At 45.1% G+C, this 25,613-nt stretch overlaps 1 protein-coding gene across 3 annotated transcripts in view; it reads left to right on the top strand.

The window, feature by feature from the left end:
• The window catches only part of KMT2A (lysine methyltransferase 2A), a 92,842-nt gene that overhangs the window by 30,638 nt on the left and 36,591 nt on the right, over positions 1–25,613 (top strand). For 2 of the 3 annotated variants that reach the window (XM_083163020.1, XM_083163022.1), the window contains exons 2-13: positions 8,483–8,552; positions 10,555–13,166; positions 14,157–14,334; positions 14,904–15,138; positions 15,413–15,477; positions 15,556–15,957; positions 16,560–16,633; positions 19,571–19,690; positions 19,788–19,901; positions 20,343–20,489; positions 20,714–20,809; positions 23,989–24,109. In XM_083163020.1, coding sequence (XP_083019146.1) covers positions 8,483–8,552; positions 10,555–13,166; positions 14,157–14,334; positions 14,904–15,138; positions 15,413–15,477; positions 15,556–15,957; positions 16,560–16,633; positions 19,571–19,690; positions 19,788–19,901; positions 20,343–20,489; positions 20,714–20,809; positions 23,989–24,109 — 4,234 coding nt within the window. The remainder of the gene's footprint in view (positions 1–8,482; positions 8,553–10,554; positions 13,167–14,156; positions 14,335–14,903; positions 15,139–15,412; positions 15,478–15,555; positions 15,958–16,559; positions 16,634–19,570; positions 19,691–19,787; positions 19,902–20,342; positions 20,490–20,713; positions 20,810–23,988; positions 24,110–25,613) is intronic. The other variant, XM_083163021.1, reaches the window with a different exon arrangement.

The following is a 25,613-nucleotide window of genomic DNA, read 5'->3' on the forward strand; positions in this document are numbered from 1 at the left end:
CAGCTCCTGAGCTTCGATTGGCTCGCAAGCCAGCGCGAGTTATGAAATCATCGCGGACCTGCTCTGCTACAGCCGGGAAGGTTGTCCACCACTCTGTCCGGCTGTTGCCATTACCGCAAGTGCACCACTCTGCCCAGCCAGGGGAATGCCGGACAGCAGGGGTGCAGCTTGTAAATCTGGTCGCCAGGAAGCAGAATCTGGTCTCCATGGCGACCTAGCCCCCCAGGATTTGTTGAGCCCTGTTGTATAACAAATTATAGTATCAGTGGAAGAATGCTTGTGTGTAAAGTAGCAATAACTTTTAACAATGCTAAATATTATTCTTTATTATCGATATGTTTTAAACATAAATTCTTTTGTAACAAATATCAGTTCACTTTGTGGACCTGAACTTTCAAAAGTGTTTTACTGCAGTTCATACAGCAGCTCACAGGAGATGGCTGTGAGATTATGTCTGCAAAATCCAAAAATAGACCTCAAGACCAGAGTTCCAGGCTGTGGATACTGCAGGCAGAGCTGGGACTTCCTAGAAATCCTTATGTAATACTTGGCCAAGCTGAACGTTTTTTTTTTTTTAACCTCCGGCACAAGTTACACCACAAAGCATAACATGATTGCTCTGCTGTTCTACTTCTAGGGACGTGCAGTAGTGGGAAAGGTTGTTTTCGTTTTCTTTTTTAGGAAGTTCCAAAGGAAGGTTGTGTTCTTTTTGTCTTCTGCTTAGTGTTCCATGGTCTCCTACACTTACTGATCGTTGAAAACTTACATGACTTCAAGTGATTTTCCTGCCTTCCAAATCTTTTTTAACAAAACCATAAAGGTTTTTATAATTATGCATTTGTTTCCAATTGAATATGCGGCTAATAGTTGTAATTTTGCACATCCTTGTAGCACAAAAGATTAGTAGGGGTGGGGGATGGGGTTATTGCATACAGTAGGTTGTGCAATGGCGCAGAAATGTGAGATCACATTTTAAGGTATCAGTGCACTTCCAGGATATCTACTGTACCTGCACCTTCTGTTGTAGTGTACCTGGAATTAATGGTTCAGTACATCCAAGTGGAACCAGGCTGACCCCAGGTAATTGTCACCCTGTCAACCTATTGCATTTCAACTTTTTGGGGTCGACCTATTGACTATCTAGACCAGTGGTGGGGAACCTCAGGCCCGGGGGCCGTATGCGGCCCCCGTAGCCGGTCTGAGTGGCCCTCCTACCCACCCGGGAGCTTTGTTGGGAGTCAAGTACAGGGGACTTCTTGAGAGAGGTCGGTAGTTCTTGCGAGATTCCTCTTAATTAACAGCAACCAGAGACTGTCAGTCCTATTCAGCGGCAGCCGCCGGAGCGTGGGACGGCTGCAGCAGGACACTTTGTAAGAGAAATTTTTACATATGGCCCTCAAAGGATTTTTCCACCATACAATTGGCACAAAAAAGGTTCCCCACCCCTGATCTAGACACTATCTAATAATCCACACCCCCGTAATGGGTTAGGCACCAATAGCAAAATGTCTTAAGTTCTTAACACTTTTGAGTGCCAACATCTCTGTGAGAAAATACCAGTGCTGCTCACATTTGCTATATAAATTCAAATAAAAAATGTGTAAAAAAAATAATAATGATGGGGTATATTCCATTAACCCCTTGAGTGATATGCCCGGAAATTTTCCGGGCTCAGCTGCGCTGCCGCAGTGGGCTGTCTCGGAAAATTTCCGGGCATACCCCTATTATACAATAGGTGTGCGCTAGTGGTGTCCAGGTGTACACCACTGGCGCAGCACCTCTACTACCCACACCCGTTACAACCATGGAGTCCCCTCCATCACCTTTGCTCCGGCGATCGGCACGCCAGGGCTCCCCTTACCCGCCAGCCAGCCGTCACTCATTTTACAGTGACGTTGGGGGCAGGCTAGGCGAATGCAGCGGGGATAGCGGCATCAGGGAAGCTCTGGCGTACTAACGCCGGAGCAGAGGTGAGGGAGGGGGGGCTTATAACTTCCTGTGGCGGGTTTTGCTGGGGCAGGACAAACCTGCCCTGGTAGGTTTGTCCTGCCCCAGCAAAACCCACCACTCAAGGGGTTAAAGTCTGATCCATTCCGACATATATTTGTTGGAATGGATCCGACAACCCCTATTCAATGCAGCCGGATCCCACTGTCGGATTTGGCTGCTGCTGCTCACTCGGATGGTGCCGGGACCGGGTAAGTGATGGGGTGGGAGATGGCAAATGAGCGAGCTGGATGAACTGCTGCTGCTTAGGACCGCGTCGAGCATGGGGTTGTGTGGGAGAACTGCGTCGGGGGAGCTGCTGCTGTTCACTCGTTGCCAAGCTTCCTGCCTCATTCCTTAATCTGACTTTTTTTTTTCAAGATGGATTGAGATTGTTGGAAACGGGGCCGAAACCTGTTAGATTTGGCCACGTTTCCGCCAATCTTTGTAGTTTCTAACAGGTTAGATCATTCTGACCTATCAGAAAAAAACAGCCCTTATTGAGTAGGTTGGAACTCCTTCCGACCTAAATCAGTAGGAAACTGCCATCTTTCAGTCAAGATGGCAGTTACTACTGTAAATTAGTATATCCATATATTTCATAGATGGGGTAAACATTACAGGTCACTATGATGAATAACAATGTTTGCTTGGCAATTTTCACACCAATTTTGACAAATTCAGTTGGCACTCAAAGGGGTAATGAAAGTCAAATAATTAGCTCTCAGAAGTCTCCTTGTACGAAGGTTTGCCCTTAGCAATAACTTGACTCTACCTTCCATGGGCATCGTACACCAGCTCTCCGCTGCTAGAAGAGAGTCTGATTTCTCTGCCTGTGAAATCTCTAAAACAGGGGTGGCCAACCCGCGGATCTCCCCCTGTGCGGCTCCTGCTCCCACTGGAACAGAAGCCGCACCGCTTCCCGGCGATGCGTCTCTTTCTGGAAGGCAGTACCTTCAGAGCTGTGCCGCCGCTGTCCTTAGCTTGAGGTGTAGCCGAGTAGTAAGGCAGCGCTACCCCTGCAGCTTCCTCTCCAGTTCTTCTCCCCGCTTCCACCTCTCCTGCAGGAGTAGCAGCCTGCCCCCCTTTAACCATGTGATGCCGGCGTGCTCCCCGATGCCGTGGGCCGTCATTCATGGCACAATAACACTGCGCACAATATTTGAAATGTCCGCTGAAAGGGACACCAGGATGGGAACAGGAGCGCTTTCCTCTCCCCATTAGAAGCAGCTGCACCACTCTCCTTCTCTACCTGCAGCAGCAGCGAAGGCTGGGCTGACCCTCATTTAAAAATTTACAGTGAGTGGCACTTTTGGGGGCATTGATTAAGGGACACTACTAGTGGCAGTATGTGGGGATATTGCATAATGTGTGGCATGTTTAAGGGGCATTACTGTGTGCAGCATCATGTTTAAGGGGCATTACGTGTGCAGCATCATGTTTAAGGGGCATTACGTGTGCAGCATCATGTGTAATGTATACTATGGTGCGCTGCATCATGTGTAATGTGTAGTAAAGTTCGCGGCATCATGTGTAATGTGTACTGTGGTGCGCGGCATCATGTGTAATGTGTACTGTGGTGCGCGGTGTAATGTGTACTGTGGTGCGCGGTGTAATGTGTACTGTGGTGCGCGGCATCATGTGTAATGTGTACTATGGTGCGCGGCATCATGTGTAATGGGTACTATGGTGCGCTGCATCATGTGTAATGTGTACTATGGTGCGCTGCATCATGTGTAATGTGTACTATGGTGCGCGGCATCATGTGTAATGTGTACTATGGTGCGCGGCATCATGTGTAATGTGTACTATGGTGTGCGGCATCGTGTGTAATGTGTACTATGGTGTGCGGCATCATGTGTAATGGGTACTGTGGTGTGCGGCATCATATGTAATGGGTACTGTGGTGCGCGGCACGCGGTACTGTGGTTTTTTTGGCACGCGCGTCTTCGGTGCATGCATGTTGTTGGCTCTTTAGCTTGACTACAGATATTTTTTGGCTCTTTACCTCTGACCGGTTGGCCACGCCTTCTCTAAACGTGGAGGCTCAGGGCCAGATTCATTAAGCTCGGTGAAGTGATAAAGTGTCTGGTTTTGATCACCGGCCTATCAGCTTCTACCTGTCAGTTTTCAAACCAAGCCTGTAACTTCACAGTTAGGAGCTGATTGGCCGGTAATAAAAACAGAAACTTTATCACTTCACGAACTTAATAAATCTGCCCCTCAGGCCCTGGTATAACAACAGCGTGAGAGTTGTGTGCAGTGGTAATGTGAGCGATGTAGCCTTGAAGTATAAAACAGCAATTATTTTTAAAGGCAAAACCAACTTGGTTTTGCCTTTAAAAGAATTTGCACTTTAAATCTTTAGGCTATATTGGGCAAATATGCCACTGGAGGCAGGTCCCAGATTATTACATTTTGGCCTCAGGCTGATCTCCGGGGCTGACACTGCAGCGGGCTTGCTGCTAATAAGCGAGAAGCAGGAGCTGTACCAAACAAACTCAATGGATAATCTGTTCTTAAATAATGAAGCAGGAGGAAAGTACAGGATACATAAACAGTGTCTGACAAATCCATTGTGACTTTTGTTAAACTGGTATTTGTTTTGTTTGTTTTCCGTTCTATGCATAGCGCCATTGTCCTCTGTATTACAGAATTTTTGTGGTAATAATTAGCGCATTAATTTTATGCAGGATTTGTGCTGGTGCAGCTATACATTGTCTTATTGGCATGCAAAGAGAAACAAGTGTTGTACAACTAGCTATTGGTCTTTGAGGGGCATGGATCATAGGATGGACAGTCTAGAGGTCGATATGCTAAATTTGACGTGAGTTTTTCACGTTTTCTGGGTGTCAATATTTACACCTCAGCACGTGGACCCCAATAAGTGTACTTCGTACCCTCACATGGCACGCCACTGTACTCTTCACATTCGTAGTCTGTTTTTTTTTTTTTTTTTAAATCAGTAAAACTCGTGGTGACCTTGTTGACGCTGACTTGTTGTGAAAAACTCATGCCAGTCTTTTAATGTGTCTACCATTTTTACGTTGACCTTTTGACCCTATTGCATCTCCACCTTTTAGTCGTCGTGAACGGTCTATTTAATAATCCAAGCGCGTCGACCAAATGGTACAGAAGTTGACACTATCGACCTATCACCCGGATCCCGTCTTTGTTGTACCTCTTGTCCAGGCCACAACTAATACACGTGGCTTGGTGGTTTAAATTATGTCAGCTTCCCTTTTTTGTGGTAACCTCTGAGTCACTTCTGTAAATAGGGATAGTACAGTGCGTTCTTGAAAATAAAGCTGTACAAATCTTGTTCTTATAGTGGTAAAGGCAGCCAGCAGTGGCGGGGTGCTGGCATCAGCAAGGGATGAATGACAGTGGAGAGGGGGAATGGCCTGCAGGGCTGTGCATCGGTATCGTGAGACACTAAACACTGTGCAATATTGGCTAACTTTCCTCAGGGCCGTAACTAGGGGGGGGCTGGGGGGTCACGCGCACCGGGCGCTGGAGGGGGGGGGGGGTGCTGTCAGGTCCGGGAGAGTGACAGCCAGCGGGGTTTTGGGGACTGATGTAGCCCGAGTCCCGCTGCTGTTAGCTAACCCATCGCTTTTTCACTTATGCTGCCGACGCCGTTAGTGCCCGTCTGTGCCTGTCGCGCACAGCATTACTGGGAGCTTGGGAGGGGACGTGATGACGCGGCAGCCGCCTCCTCGCCATTGGTTGGCGCAGCCGCGTCCCCTCCCACGCTCCCAGAGAAATGCTGTGCGCGGCAAACACAGACGGGCATTAACGGCGGCGGCAGCAGTGAAAAAGTAAGCCTAATGCAAAGCTTATGTTATGATGTCTAGACCTCATCAATAGAGTGGCAGGGGGAGGCTGGATGTTTTACACGATGAGGGAACATTAAATCTCCCACCACCCGTCTCCACTCTGATTCTCCATACTTGTTGCCTTTATACAGTGCAGCACAACTTCCTTTGGTAAAACATCTCCACCAATGATCCACCCACTCCACCCACTTATTTAATAAGGAGCATCAAGGTGTGTGGCATATGTATAATGGGCATCATGTGTGTGACATATATGTTTAATGGAGCATCACGCTGTGGGGCATATGTATAATGGGCATCATGTGTGTGGCATAAGTTTAATGGAGCATCACGGTGTGTGTCATGTATAATGGGCATCACAGTGTGCGTCATATGTATAAATGAATGTCTTGCCCCGGGCACCAGAAACCCTAGTTTCGGCCCTGCTTTCCTTAACATTTTTACTATGAAGTCAAAATCGTAAGGAAAGTTAAGCCAAAATCGCACCGTGTGTATGCCCCTTAAGGCTACCCATTGTCTTACCTCTGCTGGTGGTTTGTGCTTCAATTGTGAACTCTAATGACATGATTAGCAGCCAATAAAAATTACCTAACTATAGTACAAATACCTCCAGAACACTCTTAATGACTACAAAAGAACAACCGTTTTTAATGTAGCCTTTGTTGAAAGACTGACATCAGCTGGGTTACCAAGCCTTGAAAATGCTTTTCACTGACAATTAGATACTAATACAGAAATTGTATCATGCTCTCCCAGTTCTAGAACTGAAAACATGAGCGTAATGTACAACAAACGGGTCCTGCAGTATAAATAAGGGAGTCTTAACTCTGCAATCATTCTTATTGGTGTGACACTTGTGTGTCTTTCATGTGTGCCAGGAGAAGCTAATAACCTGTTTTTTACCCCCCTTACGGATAAGTGAAAACATAGTGCTCACAGATACAGGGGTCAGTTACTATTCAGCTGGAAAGGTGCAATCTGCCGATGTCACAGGGTTTTAATGCCATCAATGGCATTCGTACCATCCGGCTGCTGAAATGGGAACAGTGAACACGGTGAAGGTGGGAGATGCCATGATGACTATCTACCATGTGTACATTGTGCCTGAGTAGGATTAACCTCCATAGTTTTTATGATAAACATGCCCCAAAAGGTGTCTGTTACTTATGTGAAGTTGGTTATTAGCATCCACATATACAGTATACCTTCTTTGGATGATTCATTTTAACTGCTATACTGGTTGTGGTTTGATCTACAGTGTCTAGCTAGGCAGTCAGTAGTTCGACAGCAAAAGGTCAACAGAAGGTAGAGATGGCAGGCATGAGTTTTTCCCATTTTTTGGGGGGCTAAGGAGAAAATATTGGTGGAGGAGAGAGGATAAAAGTGGGGGACAAGAAATTCTGGCCACAATAGCTGGTGAATGACCAGTCTGCAATACTATTAGTCTGTAAATGTGAGTTCTGTGCACAGCGTTCTTATAGCTATCCACCAGTATATATACATTAGGTATATATGACTTTGAGAATCTTGGATTTTGCTGGAGTACTGCTTGCTGTTCCTTAGTGGATAGTTTCCCCATTGGTAACAACAGATTCTTGAAGTCGGGAATGGACCATCATTTTATTATTCACGGGTATGTTCTTACCTGGATCTCTATGCCTGTCCCTGTAGAAATGTTTAGGCGAGGAATTCTGCCATCACGTTTGGGTCTGTACTGCTGATTGCATTCAGTTATAGTGGTAGCTGTAATCATTGCTAACATCCTCCTATCCACCCTATATATTAATCTTGGTTTGCCAATGCAATGCATGATATCGAATGGCTTCCTATCACCTACAGCAGGGATGCACAAAATTTGCAGGTGGAAAGATCATATTTGAGGACCTGTACTGTTTGAAGAGGCAACTACAACATACGAACTTGCTGAAAAAGTCAAAATACATAGAATTGTAACTCCATATTGTGGAAGCCAACAATTGGGCCGATGTATTAAGACTGGTGAAGGGATAAAAGTAGAAGATGATAATGCACCAGCCAATCGGCTATGTTTAAAAAATGACAGAAGTTGATTGGCTGGTGCATTATCACCTTCCACTTTATCTGAACTTTGTCTCTTCACCAGGCTTCCTATATCTGCCCCATTGTGAGGTTGGGTGTAATGAGGGATCTACCTTGCATTACTAAGTTCTACATATGCATGTGTCATATACAATGTATGATAAACGAGCAAGGACTGTGGGATCCAACACATCCTTTGTGCTACTCCTGTGATCTCGGATCATCCAATCTGATGCGCACAGGACCGTGGATCAGAATCTGAGATAAAACACTTGCGATCTGGCACTTTTCACCCGATTTCTCTGGCCGATCTGTCGAAATCGGGTGAAACGGGCCCAACTCATAAGTGTATGGGGCCTTTAGAGTCTGACTATGTAATTAAACTGCAGCTTTATAACGCTGCCTGCTTTGTACCTTACAAGTTACAAGTGTAGGCATTTCTGAGAATGCAGTTTGCTTGTCGTGTGTGTGCTTGGAGTGCTGTCAATATCCAGCCAACTGACCAATAGACCAAGATAATTACAGTTCTAGAATCTGAAATGAGAGGAGTTATGTTTTGCTAAATTATTTATTTATTTTTGAATTGTCTTTGTCTGCAGGAAGATCATTTTCTAGGATTTGGTCCCGATGATGAAGTAAAAACTCGAAGCCCCACAAAATCCCCCCAAGGTAATACATGCTATGTTATTCACCAATTCATATTTCTCTGTACACTTATTGTATAAAGGGAATTCAATCGTTTTTCTTTTTTTTTTAAGTTCGACCCGATGGAGCTCCTCAATTGTTTTATAGATAAAGCGCAAGTGTTGTGGGTGTCTTTTATTTCTGTTTGTACCGCCCTGAGTTCAGATGCACTGAAAACGGTGCTTTTGGACACTCCGATTGCAGTTTTGACAGTCCACTAAATAGTATAAGTGGGCTTTGCTGCTTAATGCTGCGGGTTGAGATCGTTCGGTTTACAACAATTAGGTCGACATGGGTCTAGGTCGACAGGACATTCAGTCGACAGTCAAAAGGTTGACATGGGGTATTTCACTGGTTTTTGACCCGAATGTCGACATGGACACAGTTTAAAATGCACCGCATCCCCTCGCAACACTCGCTTCGTTCGCTATGCTTCGGGCGCGGTGCCTCGCTATGATTTACTCACTGTTGAATGGTTAGACATCTACTTACCTCTCCTATGCATTTTTTTTATTTCACAGTTTTAATAAATTTTAAATTTTATATCTAAGATGCACCACAAAAAGACATTTCTGTTCTGTCTGTGTTTAACTTTATATAATGTACTTTTATGATTGAATAATGCCTTTTAGGTTGCAAACTTACTTTACTACAGGTTGAGTGTCCCATTTCCAAAATTCCAGAATATTTTTATTATAATACAGGTTGAGTATCCCTTATCCGAAATGCTCGGGACCGCGAGCATTCTGGATAAGGAATTTTTCCGGATTTTGGAATTTTTTTTTTTTTTAAACATACTTGCCTGTCCCCTGGTGGTGCCCCGATGGTCCCTCGGCATCCACTTTGTCCCCCGGCATCCACGGCAGGCCTCCAGGACCGTCTCCGGCATCACCAGTGGTCCCAGGAGTGCATTGTGCGAGTTCCCAGGCGCGCCGGTGACGTCCCCTGCGCGCGCACACACTCGCGCAATGCACTCCTGGGACCACTGGAGATGACGGAGAGGATGCTGAAGGCCTGCCGTGAACGCCGGGGGACTTGGTAAGTATAAAAAAAGGGTTAGGGAAGTACAAAAAAAAATTCCAATTATTCAAAAAAAAAACACGGTTTTTGGAATAATTCGGATACGGGATGCCCGGATACGGGATACTCAACCTGTGTGTGTATGTGTGTGTATGTATGTATGTATGTATGTATGTATGTATGTATGTATGTATGTATGTATGTATGTATGTGTGTGTGTGTGTGTGTATGTATGTATGTATGTATGTATGTATGTATGTATGTATGTATGTATATATATATATATATATATATATATATATATATATATATATATGTGTGTATATATATATATATATATGTGTATATATATATATATAATGTCCACAGGTGAAGCAGCACATCCGCCAATTCGCAAAAAATATTTTTCAAGGGTGCACTCCCAGAGGTCCCGTCAGAACCCCAACAATATCTCCACTAGCGGTGGCACTCCCTATAAATCAACAGCGAGTCAGGTATACCTGACTCGCTGTTGATTTATTGGGAGTGCCACCGCTAGTGGAGATATATATATATATATATATATATATATATATATATATATATATATATATATATATATATATATATATATATATATATATATTTTTAGCATGACTGAGAAAGTGAAACCTTGGATTTCTTATGCATCAATGCACACAAACTTTGTTTCATGGACAAAATTACTCAAATATTGTATAGAATAAGCTTCAGGCTGTAGGCGTATATGAAATTGCATTATTTGTTTAAACTTGGGTCCCATCCCCAAGAGTTCTCATGCAAATATTTAAAAATACAAAAAACTCTGATACTTCCAAGTATTTTGGATATAGCAGACACAACCTGTATTTATATCCAGAAATGTTGTGTATGATTGTCAATAGTGTTTTTAATCCATGGTCTGTTTTCTGCCTATTATTCTCAAAACCTTTTATTTTTTCTTATTCAGATCAGACAACTCCAAGAAAACCACGAGGAAGACCACGCAGCAGTCTATCCAGAAGCTCCGATCCTCCTTCCCTACCTACTGAAAAACCTAGCCCTCTAAATAACAAGCAGGACCTCAGACAACCAGATAAAGCAAAGAAGCCAGAGAGTAAACCAGAAGAAAAGCGACGCGGAAGACCACCTGCAAATGGGAATGTAAAGTTAAAATTGGCACAGGAAAAACGCGATGGGCCAGACACCACAAAGATTTCTCGAGAAGAGAAGACAACACGGCGGAAGCCATCCGCCGCCTTTCAGCATGCTGCCAAAATCAAGAAACTCAGAGCAGTCAAACTGTCCCCGCTGAAACCCAAGTTCAAAGGTGACAAACTGCAGCTTGGACGGAAGGGAACGGTTCCAATAGTCAGGAGACGAGGTAGACCCCCATCCTCAGAAAGATTTAAAATGCCACCTTCAGCAATTATTTTGAGACAATCTCAAGCAGAAAAAACCCAAAGGGGACGAAAAGAAGATTCTCCACAGCCCTCGAAAGAAGAAATCAGGGTGTCTGTGCGGCAAAGCCCACGTCGGATTAAGCCTGTAAGGATAATCCCCACCTCCAAGAGGACTGACACCACCATCGCTAAGCAGCTTCTACAAAAGGCCAAAAAGGGCGCTCAGAAAAAGATGGAGCTAGAAGCTGCAAAGCTTCAAGGGCGTAAGGGAGGCACACAGCTGAAGAATATACGTCAGTTTATAATGCCTGTGGTGAGCACAGTCTCATCCCGAATCATAAAAACCCCTCGAAGGTTTATAGAAGATGAGGACTATGAACCTCCTATCAAAATTGCTCGGCTGGAGACTGCTTCAAATGGCCGTTTCAGTGCGGCATCTTGCGAATCTAGTGAAAAGTCTAGTGCTGCTTCGCAGCAGTCCTCACAGGCCACCTCTGATGAGTCTCGCTCTAGCAGCCCCAGTGTTGACACCTCAACAGAATCACAGGCCTCAGAAGAAACGCCTGCTGTAACAGAGACTCAAGCGCGTGTTGCAGAGATTCCTGTGATTACCCCACAGCCAGTCTCAGAAAGCAATGGAAGTGGTGGAAGGAGCCGACGACTTCCTAATTGCAACAGGAGTTTTAACTCCAGACAAGCTAAGAAGATTATTTCTCAGCCAACTCTTCAGCAGTCCTCTGCATCTCCACCACCACCGCTGCTGAGTCCTCCTGCACCCCTGCAGCCCACTTCAACACTTTCTGAACACTCAAAATGGCTAATGCCACCCACTATTCCTATGGCTACTCCTTTCCTCTCTGCTTCACGTATGCATGAAAAAAGGAGGTCCATTCTGAGAGAACCAACCTTCCGTTGGACCTCCCAAAAGCATTCCAGATTAGAGTCTCAGTACTTTTCCTCTGCTAAATATGCCAAAGAAGGCCTCATCCGAAAACCCATATTTGACAATTTTAGGCCTCCACCACTGACACCAGAGGATGTAGGCATGGCTTCAGCTTCTGGGTTTAACTCTGCATCTGTGGTTGCTCCTGGAAGACTATTTTCTCCATTACACACCTCCGGGGGTCGATTTGATGTACATAAGCGAAGCCCCATACTCCGTGCCCCCAGGTTTACTCCCAGTGAAGCACACTCCCGCATCTTTGAGTCAGTCACTCTTCCACCATCTATTGCTCGTTCCGGTGGAGGTTCTTCCATTATGGGAATGTCCTCTCGAAGAAGGAAAAGAAGGGTCTTCAGTCCTATTCGCAGCTCTGAGTCTAGGTCACCATCTCACTCCATGAGAACGCGGAGTAGGAGGGAGAACAGCAACAATGTTCCGTCCCTCATACCTCAGTCATCCACCTCACTTCCAAACATTTCCGTCAGTCCCCTTACCACTAGTGCCTTAAACCCAAGCTTTTCTTTCTCTTCCACTTTGATTACTCCAGCACCTGGGGATTCTGCAGAAAGAAATCAGAAATCACGAAAGCAAGCCAGCACTCCAGGAGAGCCCTTTTCCTCCTCTTCCAATAGTTCTCCTGCCCTTTTCCCTTGGTTTCCCTCCAGTCCACAGAGTGACAGAGGGAGTCGTAAGAGCCGAACGTCAGATGAAGCGCCGAAAGAAAGGGAAAGTGAAAGGTGTAGGGAAAAAGAGAGAGAGAAAGAAAACTCTCACGACTCAAGAAAGGATAAGCGCAAGAAGGGCTCAGATTCTGTAAGCAAAAGCGGCAAAGACAGGAACGATGGAGAAGCGCTCACACCTACTACACCAGTGAAAATATTTGCAAAGAAGAAACCAGTGATGGCAGAACCCTCTTTAGCTGCAAGTCCGGCCGCCTTACCTGCAGTACCGGTTTCCGCTAATAAGATACCCAAGAAAGGTCGTGGAATCTCTGAGAAGCATGACTTGGACACTAGTGCCAAATCCCCACCCACAGAGACCCAGGCAATTATCCCTGCCCAGCCAGTGAATCCGGTTAAGTCTTCGACCACCACGATAAGCTCCATGTTGGACCAAGCCAATAAATTTCCCGTCTCCGAAAAGCATGTGGCCAGTCTCTTGAGAACAGCCAAATGTCAACTCCAAAATATAGAAAAGAACAAACTGAGGAAACAGGGAGACCAACCCAAAGCACAGGTGCGTGATTCCAGAATAGGTGGCATCTAGTAACATATGGGTCCAGGGTAGCCTTACACTAAAACACTCGGAGCTATTTCATTTTAAACCCACTTACTCCCGCAGTAAACCCAGGGCTAAAACATAGGTTCCAAGTTATGTAGCCGGAGCAATGCTCTAACGTTCTTGTGCCACATACGTATTAATGAAGAAGGTTCTTGATCTTTCCTGTCCATTTTTGTTATCGAAAGGCAATCCAGAGAGTACTACATATATATATATATTATTGAATTGCTCAGTATGGGATACATATTCTTGCACTCAATTTTTTTTTTTTGGTGATTGGCAAAAAAGTTTAAGAGAACTTTGCAAATGGCTGTGAATACGGAATCATAGTGATGTTATATTTGATGTTATCCCATTGGAATTCTTAGGCGGAATGCCATTTTTATTCATCAAATTTAGTAATGCTTATTTCTAAGACCTCAGTTGTCACTAGGGAAATGATCATGTGCATTAAGTAGTTATACTGGGCACAACTGGACATTTTCTTTTTTGGGTGCTGCTAGTGAATTAGATGAGTAGCTCTGGTTTATGATGTTAGGGAAATGCTGGTAAAAGGAGATTAAGGGGGAATATTTAATCCCGGGTTCTGACTGTCAGAACGAAAAAGGGATGTGTTGGTGAAAACTGGTTTTACCCATATTTAAAAATAAATTACGTGACAATTGGTTTCATTTTTGTCCTACGTTTAACCTTGATCTCCTCATTGTTGACCAGAATGTACCCCCACACATGGTTTCATTGCAATGATATATTTGGCTGCTTGGTCTCTGACTGCCAGTAAAAGAGAAGCATAAGCTGTTTCACTGCTGTGACAACCATCTAGTTCCTCAGAACCTATCCTATTAGAGATATGAGGGCAAACAGAATGTGACTGCTGATAAGTTGCTTTGCATTCTACTGAGTGTCCTACATGTGTAGCAATATATACTCTCCCGCCTTTCTCAGAGCCAGGAGAGCGATTCATCGGAGGCCTCTGTGCGAGGACCTAGGATCAAACATGTCTGTCGAAGAGCTGCTGTGGCATTGGGACGCAAGAGAGCGGTGTTTCCAGATGACATGCCTACGCTGAGTGCCTTACCCTGGGAAGAAAGAGAGAAGGTCCTGTCTTCCATGGGAAATGATGGTGAGCTTATCGGCGTTTAGTAAATACAGAGGATGTTACATAGTTGAGCGGAACATGAACACTGTTACTTTATGGAATGCTGACATTAGGGGTATTTGCCTCACCACAGTATCCACTATATTTTCTTCTTCTTCATCTTTTGCAATAATTATTCCATTTATATCGCTATTGGTATAAGGCTGCCTTAAGTGAGCCACAGCTTAGATCTATGTCATCCCCCGCTCACCCCCCTAGTTTAAGAACACCATACACCTGCCTATTTCCTGATGCGATCAGAACGGCAGTTGGTAACAAACGATGATCAGCGATTTTCCCGGGGGATTGGGGAAATTCCTCATGTTAAAAATTTGACAATCGTGATCGAAATTGAGATTTTTAGACATGTTGAATTTTCCCAATTCCCTGAGTAAATTGCGACACTTATAGCAACCTATACTTCCAGGCTGAGTACGCTAGGTAACAGTCAGTACAATCATGTTCACTTTTGGGTGTGGTACAGTAATGCATCTTTTGCGGATCGTTCTTCATATTGCTCAAAGTTCACATTCTGCCTCCTTTTTCTTATGTAGACAAATCCTCTATAGCTGGCTCAGAGGATGCAGACCCACCAGCTCCACCTCTCAAACCCATCAAGCAAATCACCCGCAACAAAACTCCGCAGGAGCCACCTGTAAAGAAGGGCAGGCGATCACGCCGCTGCGGTCAGTGTCCAGGCTGTCAGGTTCCCGAGGACTGTGGCATCTGCACCAACTGCTTGGACAAGCCAAAATTTGGGGGTCGCAACATCAAGAAACAGTGCTGCAAGTAAGGATATTTATGGGATTGTTAGATGCAAATCATTGCATTTTTGTTGTTTTTTTTTATGTTATTTTAAAGCAACATTTTCCTGATTTACGTCAAGTTTGGTATTTGACACCAGTCTTCTGCGTTCTCCGGTCAGCATCATATGGCCAGGGCAGAGACCTCCCAAGATTATAGTCAAATTGTACTTTTGTCTCAGAAATCCCTTTTTTTCTGTCCAGACCAGCTCACAGGACGCAACTACTTCTTATGTGATCATATATATTATTTTCTGCAGGATGCGGAAGTGTCAGAATTTGCAGTGGATGCCCTCAAAAGCTTACCTCCAGAAACAAGCCAAGGGTAAGTTGGTGCCAGAGCTTTAGCATGTGTTTTGTCATGTGTAACGCAATATTGTAAGTGCCATTTATTCTTCCACAGCGGCAAAGAAGAAAGAAAAGAAAACCAAAGTGTCTGATAAGAAGGAGATTCCAGCTGTGAAGCCCCCAACAGAACCCGCTGTGAAAACTGCTGTAGCACCAGCCACTACTTCCCCCTTACCTGTGAGAGAGGAGCCTATCCCCACACCTAGCACACCCCCAAAAAAGATTGACCCTCCAAAGAAGGCTCCAGAGGAAAAGCCTGAGGAGGAGAACCAGTCTGCACCTACCAGTGAGCCCAAGCAGCAGCTTATTCTCCGTAAAGCCACAAGGCAGCTTTCCCCACAGCCGGCTGTGAACATAATCCCACCCCAAGCAAGTCCTCCACCGCCCTCTCGCAAAGAAGCCCCCAAATTGCCACCTTGTGAAGCGAGGAAGAAGCAGTCTATCGTTCCGGAGATGGGTGAGTTGCAGATTCTGCTTCTGTTATCAGAATGTTGGTATTGTCCAGCGCAGCCACTCTCCTCATTACTTTTGCTAGTGATAGGAGTTACCGTAAAAAAAAAAAAAAAATTTTCTGCTAACTACCCTTGAAGTCAGACTTCCTTGACGGGTCCTTCCGGGCTATAAACCAGTCTGATAGCATTATGGTGGTGCTGTTCTGCATCCGCAGAATCCTACAGTAGTGTTCATTCTAGCACCCAGCATTTTTTTAAAAACCCATGCAGTTCCTCTTCCCTGCCTGGGTGTCACTCTCTGATGTGGTGCTTCTAGCACAGGTCTGGTCTGCATATCAGTGCTGAAATACAGACCATTCTGTGCTAGATGCAAATCAACAAAGAGTGACACCCCAGGCAGGGAAGAGAAACAGCATAGGTTTTGAAAGATGTAGGGGATGTAGGATGATCACTACGACAGCATCGCCGCCATTCTGCAGAACCCCACCCCATATGGTCCACAATATGTTGTTGAAGGATTCCATGTAAATAAAAGTACATCCAAACTTTTTTTTTTTCTACTAATCAAAAGTTTCCAGTTAAATTAATAAACTCTGTTTATTAACAGGCTCTGAGCAGAACAAACAGAAGAAATTATCTGTAAGGCTGGGGCTTTTACCAAGATCAAGATCCAAGGAGAAGGTAGGCAATGGCAATCAGAATGTACTGTTGTGGCTGCACAGAACTCTTAGAGGACATCTAAATATAAAAGGCCGAAGTCAGTTAGCTGCGGATGCTCGTGTCTATTTGAATTCACGCCAGAGAATTCAACATTTTATATCTGAATGATGGCAGATAGAGGTCAACAGTCATCTTTTATGTTCTGGTATTACTGAATAATGGTTAAGACCCATCTCTTCTTTCCTGGTCAAGCTCTTGTATCAGTGGCTGGGTTCCCATAAGGAGATCTCCACACTCATCACATTCCTAATGAGCTTCCTGTGGCTGAAGTGGAGGGGAACTTTGCTTGATGCTAATTTGGGTCAGAGTATTGGACGTAGCATAGGGGTCAAGTCATGCCTGTGTTACTTACAGATTTATTTGTATGTGACACTGGGTTTATTACATGACTGTCCATATACACCCCTATGGCTGTGCAGATTGTTCTAAGAGTGGGTTACCTTACAATTTCATGCACAGTCTATGCTCCTTCCTGGGATACATACATTTTTGGGCTTCGGGAATGTATTGGGAACATAGCACCTACCATTTATCAGAAAACTGGTCACAAAGAAATTATTTATCGGTATTTGTTTTATCTCTTTACTTTGCCAAATGTTGTTACTGCTTGGACTTGACTAGCATCTAAGTACCCCTGTCTAAATACTGGGAAGGCCCTGGTTAGTCACTCTGTAGATGATGGTGTAAGATGGCTATTTTCTAGAAGAAGTGGTATCCCTAAATCGTTGGTGTTGGTCTTACCCTATGTTGGGATGAGGCTCCTTCTTAATGGGATTCTGTTTTGGCCCTCTAGAATGTCCTGTATTGCCTTGCGGAATATCATCTCTTACTGCAGGTTTAGGCTACTTTTGTACTTATGTATGTTTTCTCCTGCATTGCACTTTTCTCTCTTTATACTTGTGATGTACAGCTCTGATTATTTTTGTAGCATTGTTTGTGTGTTTTTAGTCTATTTTTTTCTCTCCTATTTCTCTTATCATAAATAACAATAATATAATGTCCCTTTTAAATTTTGGGCTTCAACACAGTGGGAAGTGGTGGCTGTAGCAACTCACTGCTTATGGAATGAATAACATATTGCCCTTTCACTCCACACCTCAGACCCGGGTTATTGCTGGGTTGGTGGCTTGTCAACCCTTGTCGAGGTGCTGTGTCAAAGCACTAAGCTTATAACCTGGGTCGACCAACCTGGCAAATTGACCCGGGTTAAACACAGGTCGCCCTCTGTATAATGAGCAACCCGGGTTTAATGTGAAAGCGCCAGGCCCAGCGTCGATATCACGGGCACTGACCTGTCTTTTACCCTTCTCACATTGCAAATGCCGGGTCGCACACCGGCTTTGGACACGTACCTGTCCTGGGAGCAACCCAGCATTTGCAAGGTGAAGCTTCCCACAGTGACCCGGCGATAAGCCGCGGCACGTCATAGGGGGCGGGGTAGTAGAGAGTGCTTGAAACTGACACTGGAAATTTTAAAAGACCCTTTCACACCGCACAGTGACCCAAGTCGACCCGGCAACAACTCTGGATCGACCCAGGTATTTTTGTGATGTGAAAGGTTATTTGCGACATGAAAGAGGTATTCGGCTTCTGCATGTCCACAGTATGCCTGTCCATTTCACTTTCATCTACATCTGTTTATGCAACTGCATTCATTATGTTCAGATCGTTGCCTACACTTTGTCAAGTACACCGTAATACATGGAGAGTTTCTCATACTGCTGTACTCTTTTATATTGCAGTTGTATTATATCAGTGGTAGATGCGATAATATATAATCTGTAGAGAAATTCCATTTCGTTGCTCATTTTCCCCTTTATCTATATAATAAGTCGAAGAGTGTGTGCATGCCTGTCGCACACCGTGGCACTCAGAGCCGCCAAATTCTTCAACAAGGTTCCTCTGGACTCTTGGTGTTCACTTCAAGCTAACACCAAGGTTAAATTTGCCTTGATTTAATGATCTGGGGAAAAAAGATTGACGATCTGGTAAACATATGGTGAAGGAACACCACACCTGATTTCATTGCTGTCACTGAGTATGAATGCAAACACATTCTAACATTATGGTGGAGGTTTTAACAAATTACAATCTTGGGCCTTTGGCACAGCATAAGACAATTTTTTGGGAAATTATAAAGTGCCCAAGGTTTTCCCGGGCAACTCCAGGCTAGTATGTACCATAAAAATGTGGCCATAGATCGCAATGCTACTAATTCGTAGGGTGTGTAATTCCTAAAAATATTCTACCCTCAAAAGGAGAACTTTGTCCCATTAAGGGAATGTACTGCTGACAGCCTGATAATCTGCTACTGTGTAACACAACATGCTCTATACCAGTGGTTCCCAAACTGTGCGCCGCGGCTCCCTGGGGTGCCGCAGCACTGTCACAGGGGAGCCGCCGCTGACGTGACTAATGAGGCACCCTGCTGGCAGCCAGCCACATTTCTCAGTGGAGAGCCAGTCTATGTATTGTGCGGGCTGGATGCGATGCGCTAAGGACAGATCAATGGGTGGGCAGATGTGAGTGTAATCAGCTGGAGACAGGGGGGAGAGGGCTGGTTATCGGTCGAATGGAGTAGGAGGAAGGGGGGGCTTGCATTCCCAGCGACAAGGGGCATCAAAGGGGACAGCCACATAGTGCCTGCCGATCTGAGGTTGCCCAAAGCAGCCCTCCCCACAGTGACATGGACGCACTGTGTGAGCGCGCAGCCGACTGAAGCCAGCCCGGGTGTGCTGTGCCTGTGCACACTGCCGATCCCGGCTTAAGGGTGCCTTGATGAAATCATGGAGACCCAAAGGGTGCCTTAAACCAAAAAAGTTTGGGAACCACTGCTCTATGCTATAAGACATTGGTCTCTTCCTTCTGCGCTGACACACGGACATTTTGCTTTTGTAGGAGAAGCCACTGGCTCCCAGCAAACCAGACCTGAATTCCAACCTTTTCAATGTGTGTAATGGCACATCCAGACAGAAAGCCCCATCTGATGGGGTACATAGGATTCGCGTAGAATTTAAGGTTTGTTATTACCTGTAAACCTCCTTTCATACTAATCATCTCTGCATAGAGGTCACAACTATCTGCAGGTTACCTCTTGGTTGTTTTGCTTCTACAGGATGATTGCGAGGTGGGCAATGTTTGGGAGATGGGTGGTCTTAGTATCCTGACAACTGTACCAATCACCCCTCGCGTGGTGTGCTTCCTTTGTGCTAGCAGTGGAAATGTGGAGGTGAGTTATCTATATTTAAAAATGGCTAGATACTCCTCACCTCAGGTGAAGGACCGCCAGTGACCACTAGAGGCCACTCGACGGACCATATTACTCCTTAACAGAAAGTGAAAGCTAAATGATCTGTTTTAAACTTGCTGGATATGGACAAAGGGAGCTGTGAAGACAGAGATTAGAGGTAGGAGCAGATAGGGACTAAGTCGTCCCTATAGTAGTATTTCATAACTAAGATTTGATCAGTCAGCATCAGGTTTCTTTAAGTGAACATGAATCTAGCAGGCATTAGCAGTCGATCTCTGCCTAGTCTGCTCTGCCTTAGTCTCTTAGTATCACTATATTACCTCCTATAGGTTTGTTCTTCCTTCCTTAATGCTGTCACAATTGTCACCGTGTAACACCGTTTCTCTTTTTTTTTTTTTTTTTTCTTGTCTATTCTGTAAGTTTGTGTATTGCCAAGTGTGTTGTGAACCCTTTCACCGGTTTTGCTTGGAGGAAAGAGAGAGACCGTCTGAAGACCAGCTGGAGAACTGGTGTTGCCGGAACTGCAAGTTTTGCCATGTTTGTGGTAGGCAGCAGCAGGCCAACAAGGTACATAGCCGTGCTATTGTCTAGGATTTAAGTTCAAATTGCCCAAACCACAAAATGAATGAATAATTGCTGAATTCTTTGTGGTGGTCTAATCTGGGGGGCCGAACTGCCTTCATCCTGTACACCCACATGGAATTGCGCATCATTTGTATTCCTGTGTATGATATCGTATGCCAACCATGCTTGGTTGTGTCTAATTATCTGTGCTCTTACTCTCTTTGTAGCAGCTCCTTGAGTGTAACAAGTGCCGCAACAGCTATCACCCAGAGTGCCTGGGACCAAATTACCCCACTAAACCCACAAAGAAGAAGAGAGTCTGGGTGAGTTGTGTGTGTGTGTGTGTGTGTGCACCAAATCCATTTTAATGCATACTGCTACCTGTAGCAGTGATAAAAATCTATGCTGGATAGCCCCAGACCACTTACTAGGCCTACACTGTAACACCTAATTTGCCAATTTGAAAGTTAATTGTTAATGTATCTGAAACATACATTTTTCCAAACTCCAACCTGATGGAGCTTGAAAGATGCTGCAAAGAGGAATGGTCAGAACTGCCCAAACGTAGGTGTCCTAAGCTTGTGGCGGCATAATCAAAAAGACTTGAGGCTGTAATTGCTGCCAAAGGTGCATCAACTTAGTATTGAGCAAAGGCTGTGAATACTTCTATTTCTATTTTCAATACATTTTGTCTTTCTATGTCACGCGCGTAAAATCGCATAAGAATAAAGGAGTAAGTTGTCACTTTAAGCATATGTTTAATTCCTTCAAGCAACTTAGGTACTTGTTTCCTAGAAGGGCGCCCACGATTTTGATCTTAGGCATCGCTACGAAAAAAATTGCGTCGGTCGCATCGCATGCGGCCAAAAAATCGCATGCGATGCGACCGACGCGATTACTGCGATTTTACATAGGGAACAATGTTAAATGGCCCACAGACCCCAAATACCCACCATGAAGTGTGAAATGGCCCCCCCAATTGTTAACGCCACCCCACCGTCAACGTCAAGCCGAAGCGTGGCGAGCGCAGCGAGCCCGCAAAGGGGTGGCGGTACGCATCCTCCGACCTTTTCATACCCCCACTATCCACGTCGGCGTGGAGTTGAGAATAGAAAGTGTGGCGAGCGCAGCGAGCCACCGAGCTCGAAGCGTGACGAGGGGACGCGGAACACGCTCCCGAAGCGTGGCGAGCGGACACGGATTACTTAACATGTATTCCGCGGGGCTCGCTGCGCTCGCCACGCTTCGGGCTTGTATTCCACGTCCCCTCGCGGGGCTCGCTACGCTTGCCACGCTTTGGGCTCGCTGCGCTCGCCACACTTTCTATTCTCAACTCCACGCCGACGTGGATAGTGGGGGTATGAAAAGGTCGGAGGACGCGTACCGCCGCCCCTTGCTGGCTCGTTGCGCTCGCCACACTTCGGGTTGACGTTGATCGTGGGGTGGCGTTAACAATTGGGGGGGGCCATTTCACACTTCAGGGTGGCTATTTGAGGTCTGTGGGCCATTTAACATTGTTCCCTATGTAAAATCGGGTCAATTGGGCCATTTAACATTGTTCTCTATGTAAAATCGGTAATCGCGTCGGTCGCATCGCATGCGATTTTTTGGCCGCATGCGATGCGACCGACGCGATTTACATTTTACCATGCATTTCTATGTAAAATCGCGGCCATCGCATCGGTAGCATCGCATGCCATTATAATGGCATGCGATGCCCGCGATGGGCGCCCTTCTAGGAAACAAGTACCAATACTTATAATGGGTAACAAATCAGAGCGATTGGGGAGATGTATCAAGCCGCATGATAAAATATCAGCCAATCCACTCCTGTCAATACAATGACAGTTAGAAGCTGATTGGTTGTCATTTTATCTCTATGCAAGGCTTGATACATCTTCCCCCATGTTTTCAAAATCAGTGGGCGTTGACTTCTGCCAGCCAATGAAATCACATGCGGGGACTGAGATAATTGTTTGCATATAGAAAGAGGACTATTACCATCTTTTCTTTTTTCTTCATTTCTTTATATGGGTTTATACACGTCCTTTTTTATAAAACAGTTACAAGTATATATCCCAGTTATAAAGAAAGGGATCAAAGATATTGACCCTTTGAGTGCCAACGTCGCTGTGAGGGATGTGCAAAATATCGCTAAAAATGCCAGCGTCGCTCACTGGACCTTTTTTTTGGGGGGGGGGGGGGGGGGTGGTGGTGTTTGGAGCACAATATTTAACTAAACTTCAATTAATTGAGTTCAGACAATTTGCTGGCAATAGCTAAAGTGTTTCATATTCCTCGACTATGGGCCCTGCATTTTTAGCGGACATCTTGCACAGCAATGTTGGCACTCAAAGGGTTAAAACGGAAAACACTTTAAATAGTAAACCTCCACATCAAAGCTCAAAGCCACATTGCCACGTATTCCCGGTGCACAAAGGACCTATGGGGGCCTACAGAGTGCAGTGGGGAACACAAGTAGAATGAATGGGGAGGTAGGACCCGGCTGATCTTGACATCACTTTGGGGTAGATGTAAGAAGCAGTGATAAGGGAGGAGAAGTGGCCCATGGCAACCAATCAGCACTGAAGTAACTTCTGTAATTTGCATAATATAATCTTAAACTATGTACACACGCTTCGATTCTTTTTCCCCCCTGTTTTTGATTCGATTTTGCTTAAAGAAGCAAAATCGAATCCACATTGAATGTTTTTTTTGGACACTTTTGATCTGCATTTGATTTGATGTGCGCTCCAGTTTTCTCAAAATCGAAAGGAAAAATAGACTGTGCAGCCAAGGAAATATCAAATTCATTCCAGTTAATTGAATGTATACCCTGTACCCTGAATGTAAAGCGAATTCGAAATCGATATCTAATGCAAAAGTACAGATCTAATGCCAGATCTAATAGAAAATCTAATCTAACATCGAATCTAAAGCAAAACGAAGTGTGTGTACATTGCTTTACAAAGAGCAGCTGATTGGTTGCCATGGGCCACTCCTCCTCTGGCTCACTTCTCCTCCCTTATCCCTGTTTCATACATCTACCCCTGTGTTAAAATCACAAAATTGATTCAAGTTGCTAATTAGCGCTTTCGTACAATTTAATAAAGTTGGCTCATCCCTCGCTTCAAAGCAATTCCTTTTGCACTTTAATCCCCAATAGTGTTTGGATTCGGATGAAGGATCCCTAATTTGAAGCAAAAAAACTAGAAAATGTATTTGTATTGGCGGCCTGTTCCCGCAGTATCATTCTTACAGGCACAGAGCCCACAGTTGGGCATCCAGCCACTCGCTGTTGCCAAACAGTAACAAATGCTGATAATTTATCTACTCGGGCAAGATGTGTGAATGAGAAACAATGGGAGAACCTCACGCTCACAACATTTATCATGGGACGCTGGATACCAATATGTTACTGAAGTTACTGCCAGAACTTGAATTATGAGGTGTAAATGTGGAATCACTTTTTTCCTGTCTGAATGAAACTTTCTTCTTTCAGATCTGCACAAAATGTGTCCGATGTAAGAGCTGTGGGTCCACCACACCGGGAAAAGGGTGGGACGCACAGTGGTCACATGACTTCTCCCTGTGCCACGACTGTGCCAAACTGTTTGCTAAAGGTAATATACTAGGAAATGCATAAGCGCCATCATCTCACGCGGTCTATTCCCAAAGCTTCATTTGGCATGTATGCAAATCCATACACTGTATTGGGAGATGCAAATAACTGTACACAACGCTCTGAGTGATAGATGTATGAAGCAGTGATCAGAGAGAAGTGAGCCAGAGGAGAAGTGGCCCATGGCAGCCAATCAGCTGCTCTGTGTAAGTTTTTATATTATCCAAATGACAGATGTTACTTCAGTGCTGATTGGTTGACGTGAGCCACTGCTCCTCTGGCTCACTTCTCCTCTGGGTCCTCCAGGGTAGAGGTGCAGGATTAGTATTTCATCCTACACCAGTGATACCTTGGCATGCTGGGATACTTATTGTCACGTTATCTCCCCGTGCTGCCATCAGCCTGATTATACTTGGCGTTAGCTATCTCATTATTAGTCAGTCAGGAAGTGGTTACTCATAGTTCCCGTATGTGACTGCAGAAGGGAATGAGAGCATTACTTTAGGGAATTCACCTCTGAGGGCTGGAACTGCTCACTGAAACATTCTATAGATAAACTGTAGGCTCATGAGAGCAAGAGCGTACTTGTGGGTGTAGAATGTTACATAGAAAATGGCTTAATAGACAGTCAGTGGGTCGACGACAGAAGGTCAACATGCACTATGTTGACACTTGAAAAGGTTGACATACGTTATTTCATGCTCCCATTAGGAAGTTTACAAAGCTGGTAAAGCATGAAAAGTCCAAAGAAATGAATAAATCAGGAAAAACATGTCGTCCTTTCGCTTGTGTTGACTTTCTGTAACTGTTGTCCTATTTGACTGTCAAACTTTTGGTGTCGATGTATTAACTATCTACATAGACATTTGTCTGTGAGCTATCTGGCTCCTAGTTACCAGGATCTAAACCGCTACTCAGGGAAACCCGGTGTGTATGATAATGTACAGCAGTTCTGTTTTCATTAACTGCTTCAGTGCTGCCGCAGCGGGCTGTCCTGGAAAATTTCTGGGCATACCACCAGTAGGTTGGTGTGTGCCAGTGGTGCCTCCAGCTGTGCACCACCTTTAGCGGCACCCTCCCATTGCTCCCCCCCTGAACTCCGTGCTCTGGCAATTGTACACCGGAGCTCCTCCGCCATTCGCACTGCATCAGTGACCAGGTGGCAGGCCCCGCTCGGGGAGGTTTGGGACAGTTTGGAGGGACTCGGGAGTTCCCCCGTGGCCTGCCACCTGGTCATTGCTGTAGTGCGAATGGCGGCAGGGAGCCGGCGTAAAATCGCAGGAGGGCGGAGGTCAGGGGTGGCATGAGGGGGGAGTCGGGACTGGCTGCTTCCCATGAGTGGTGAGTATTGCTGGGGCAGGTTTGTCCTGCCCCAGCAAATCCCCACCACTCCAGGGGTTAATGGGCAGCAAGGAGAATTGTAATACATTTCTAGCAGAGAAGGATATATGCCAATGGTGAAGTGCATTTATGCTGTACTGTGCGTGCTCAGCCCAGTTCACATG

Source organism: Crinia signifera, chromosome 19 (assembly GCF_055691185.1).
Source record: "Crinia signifera chromosome 19, ASM5569118v1, whole genome shotgun sequence".
Lineage (NCBI taxonomy): Eukaryota > Metazoa > Chordata > Amphibia > Anura > Myobatrachidae > Crinia > Crinia signifera.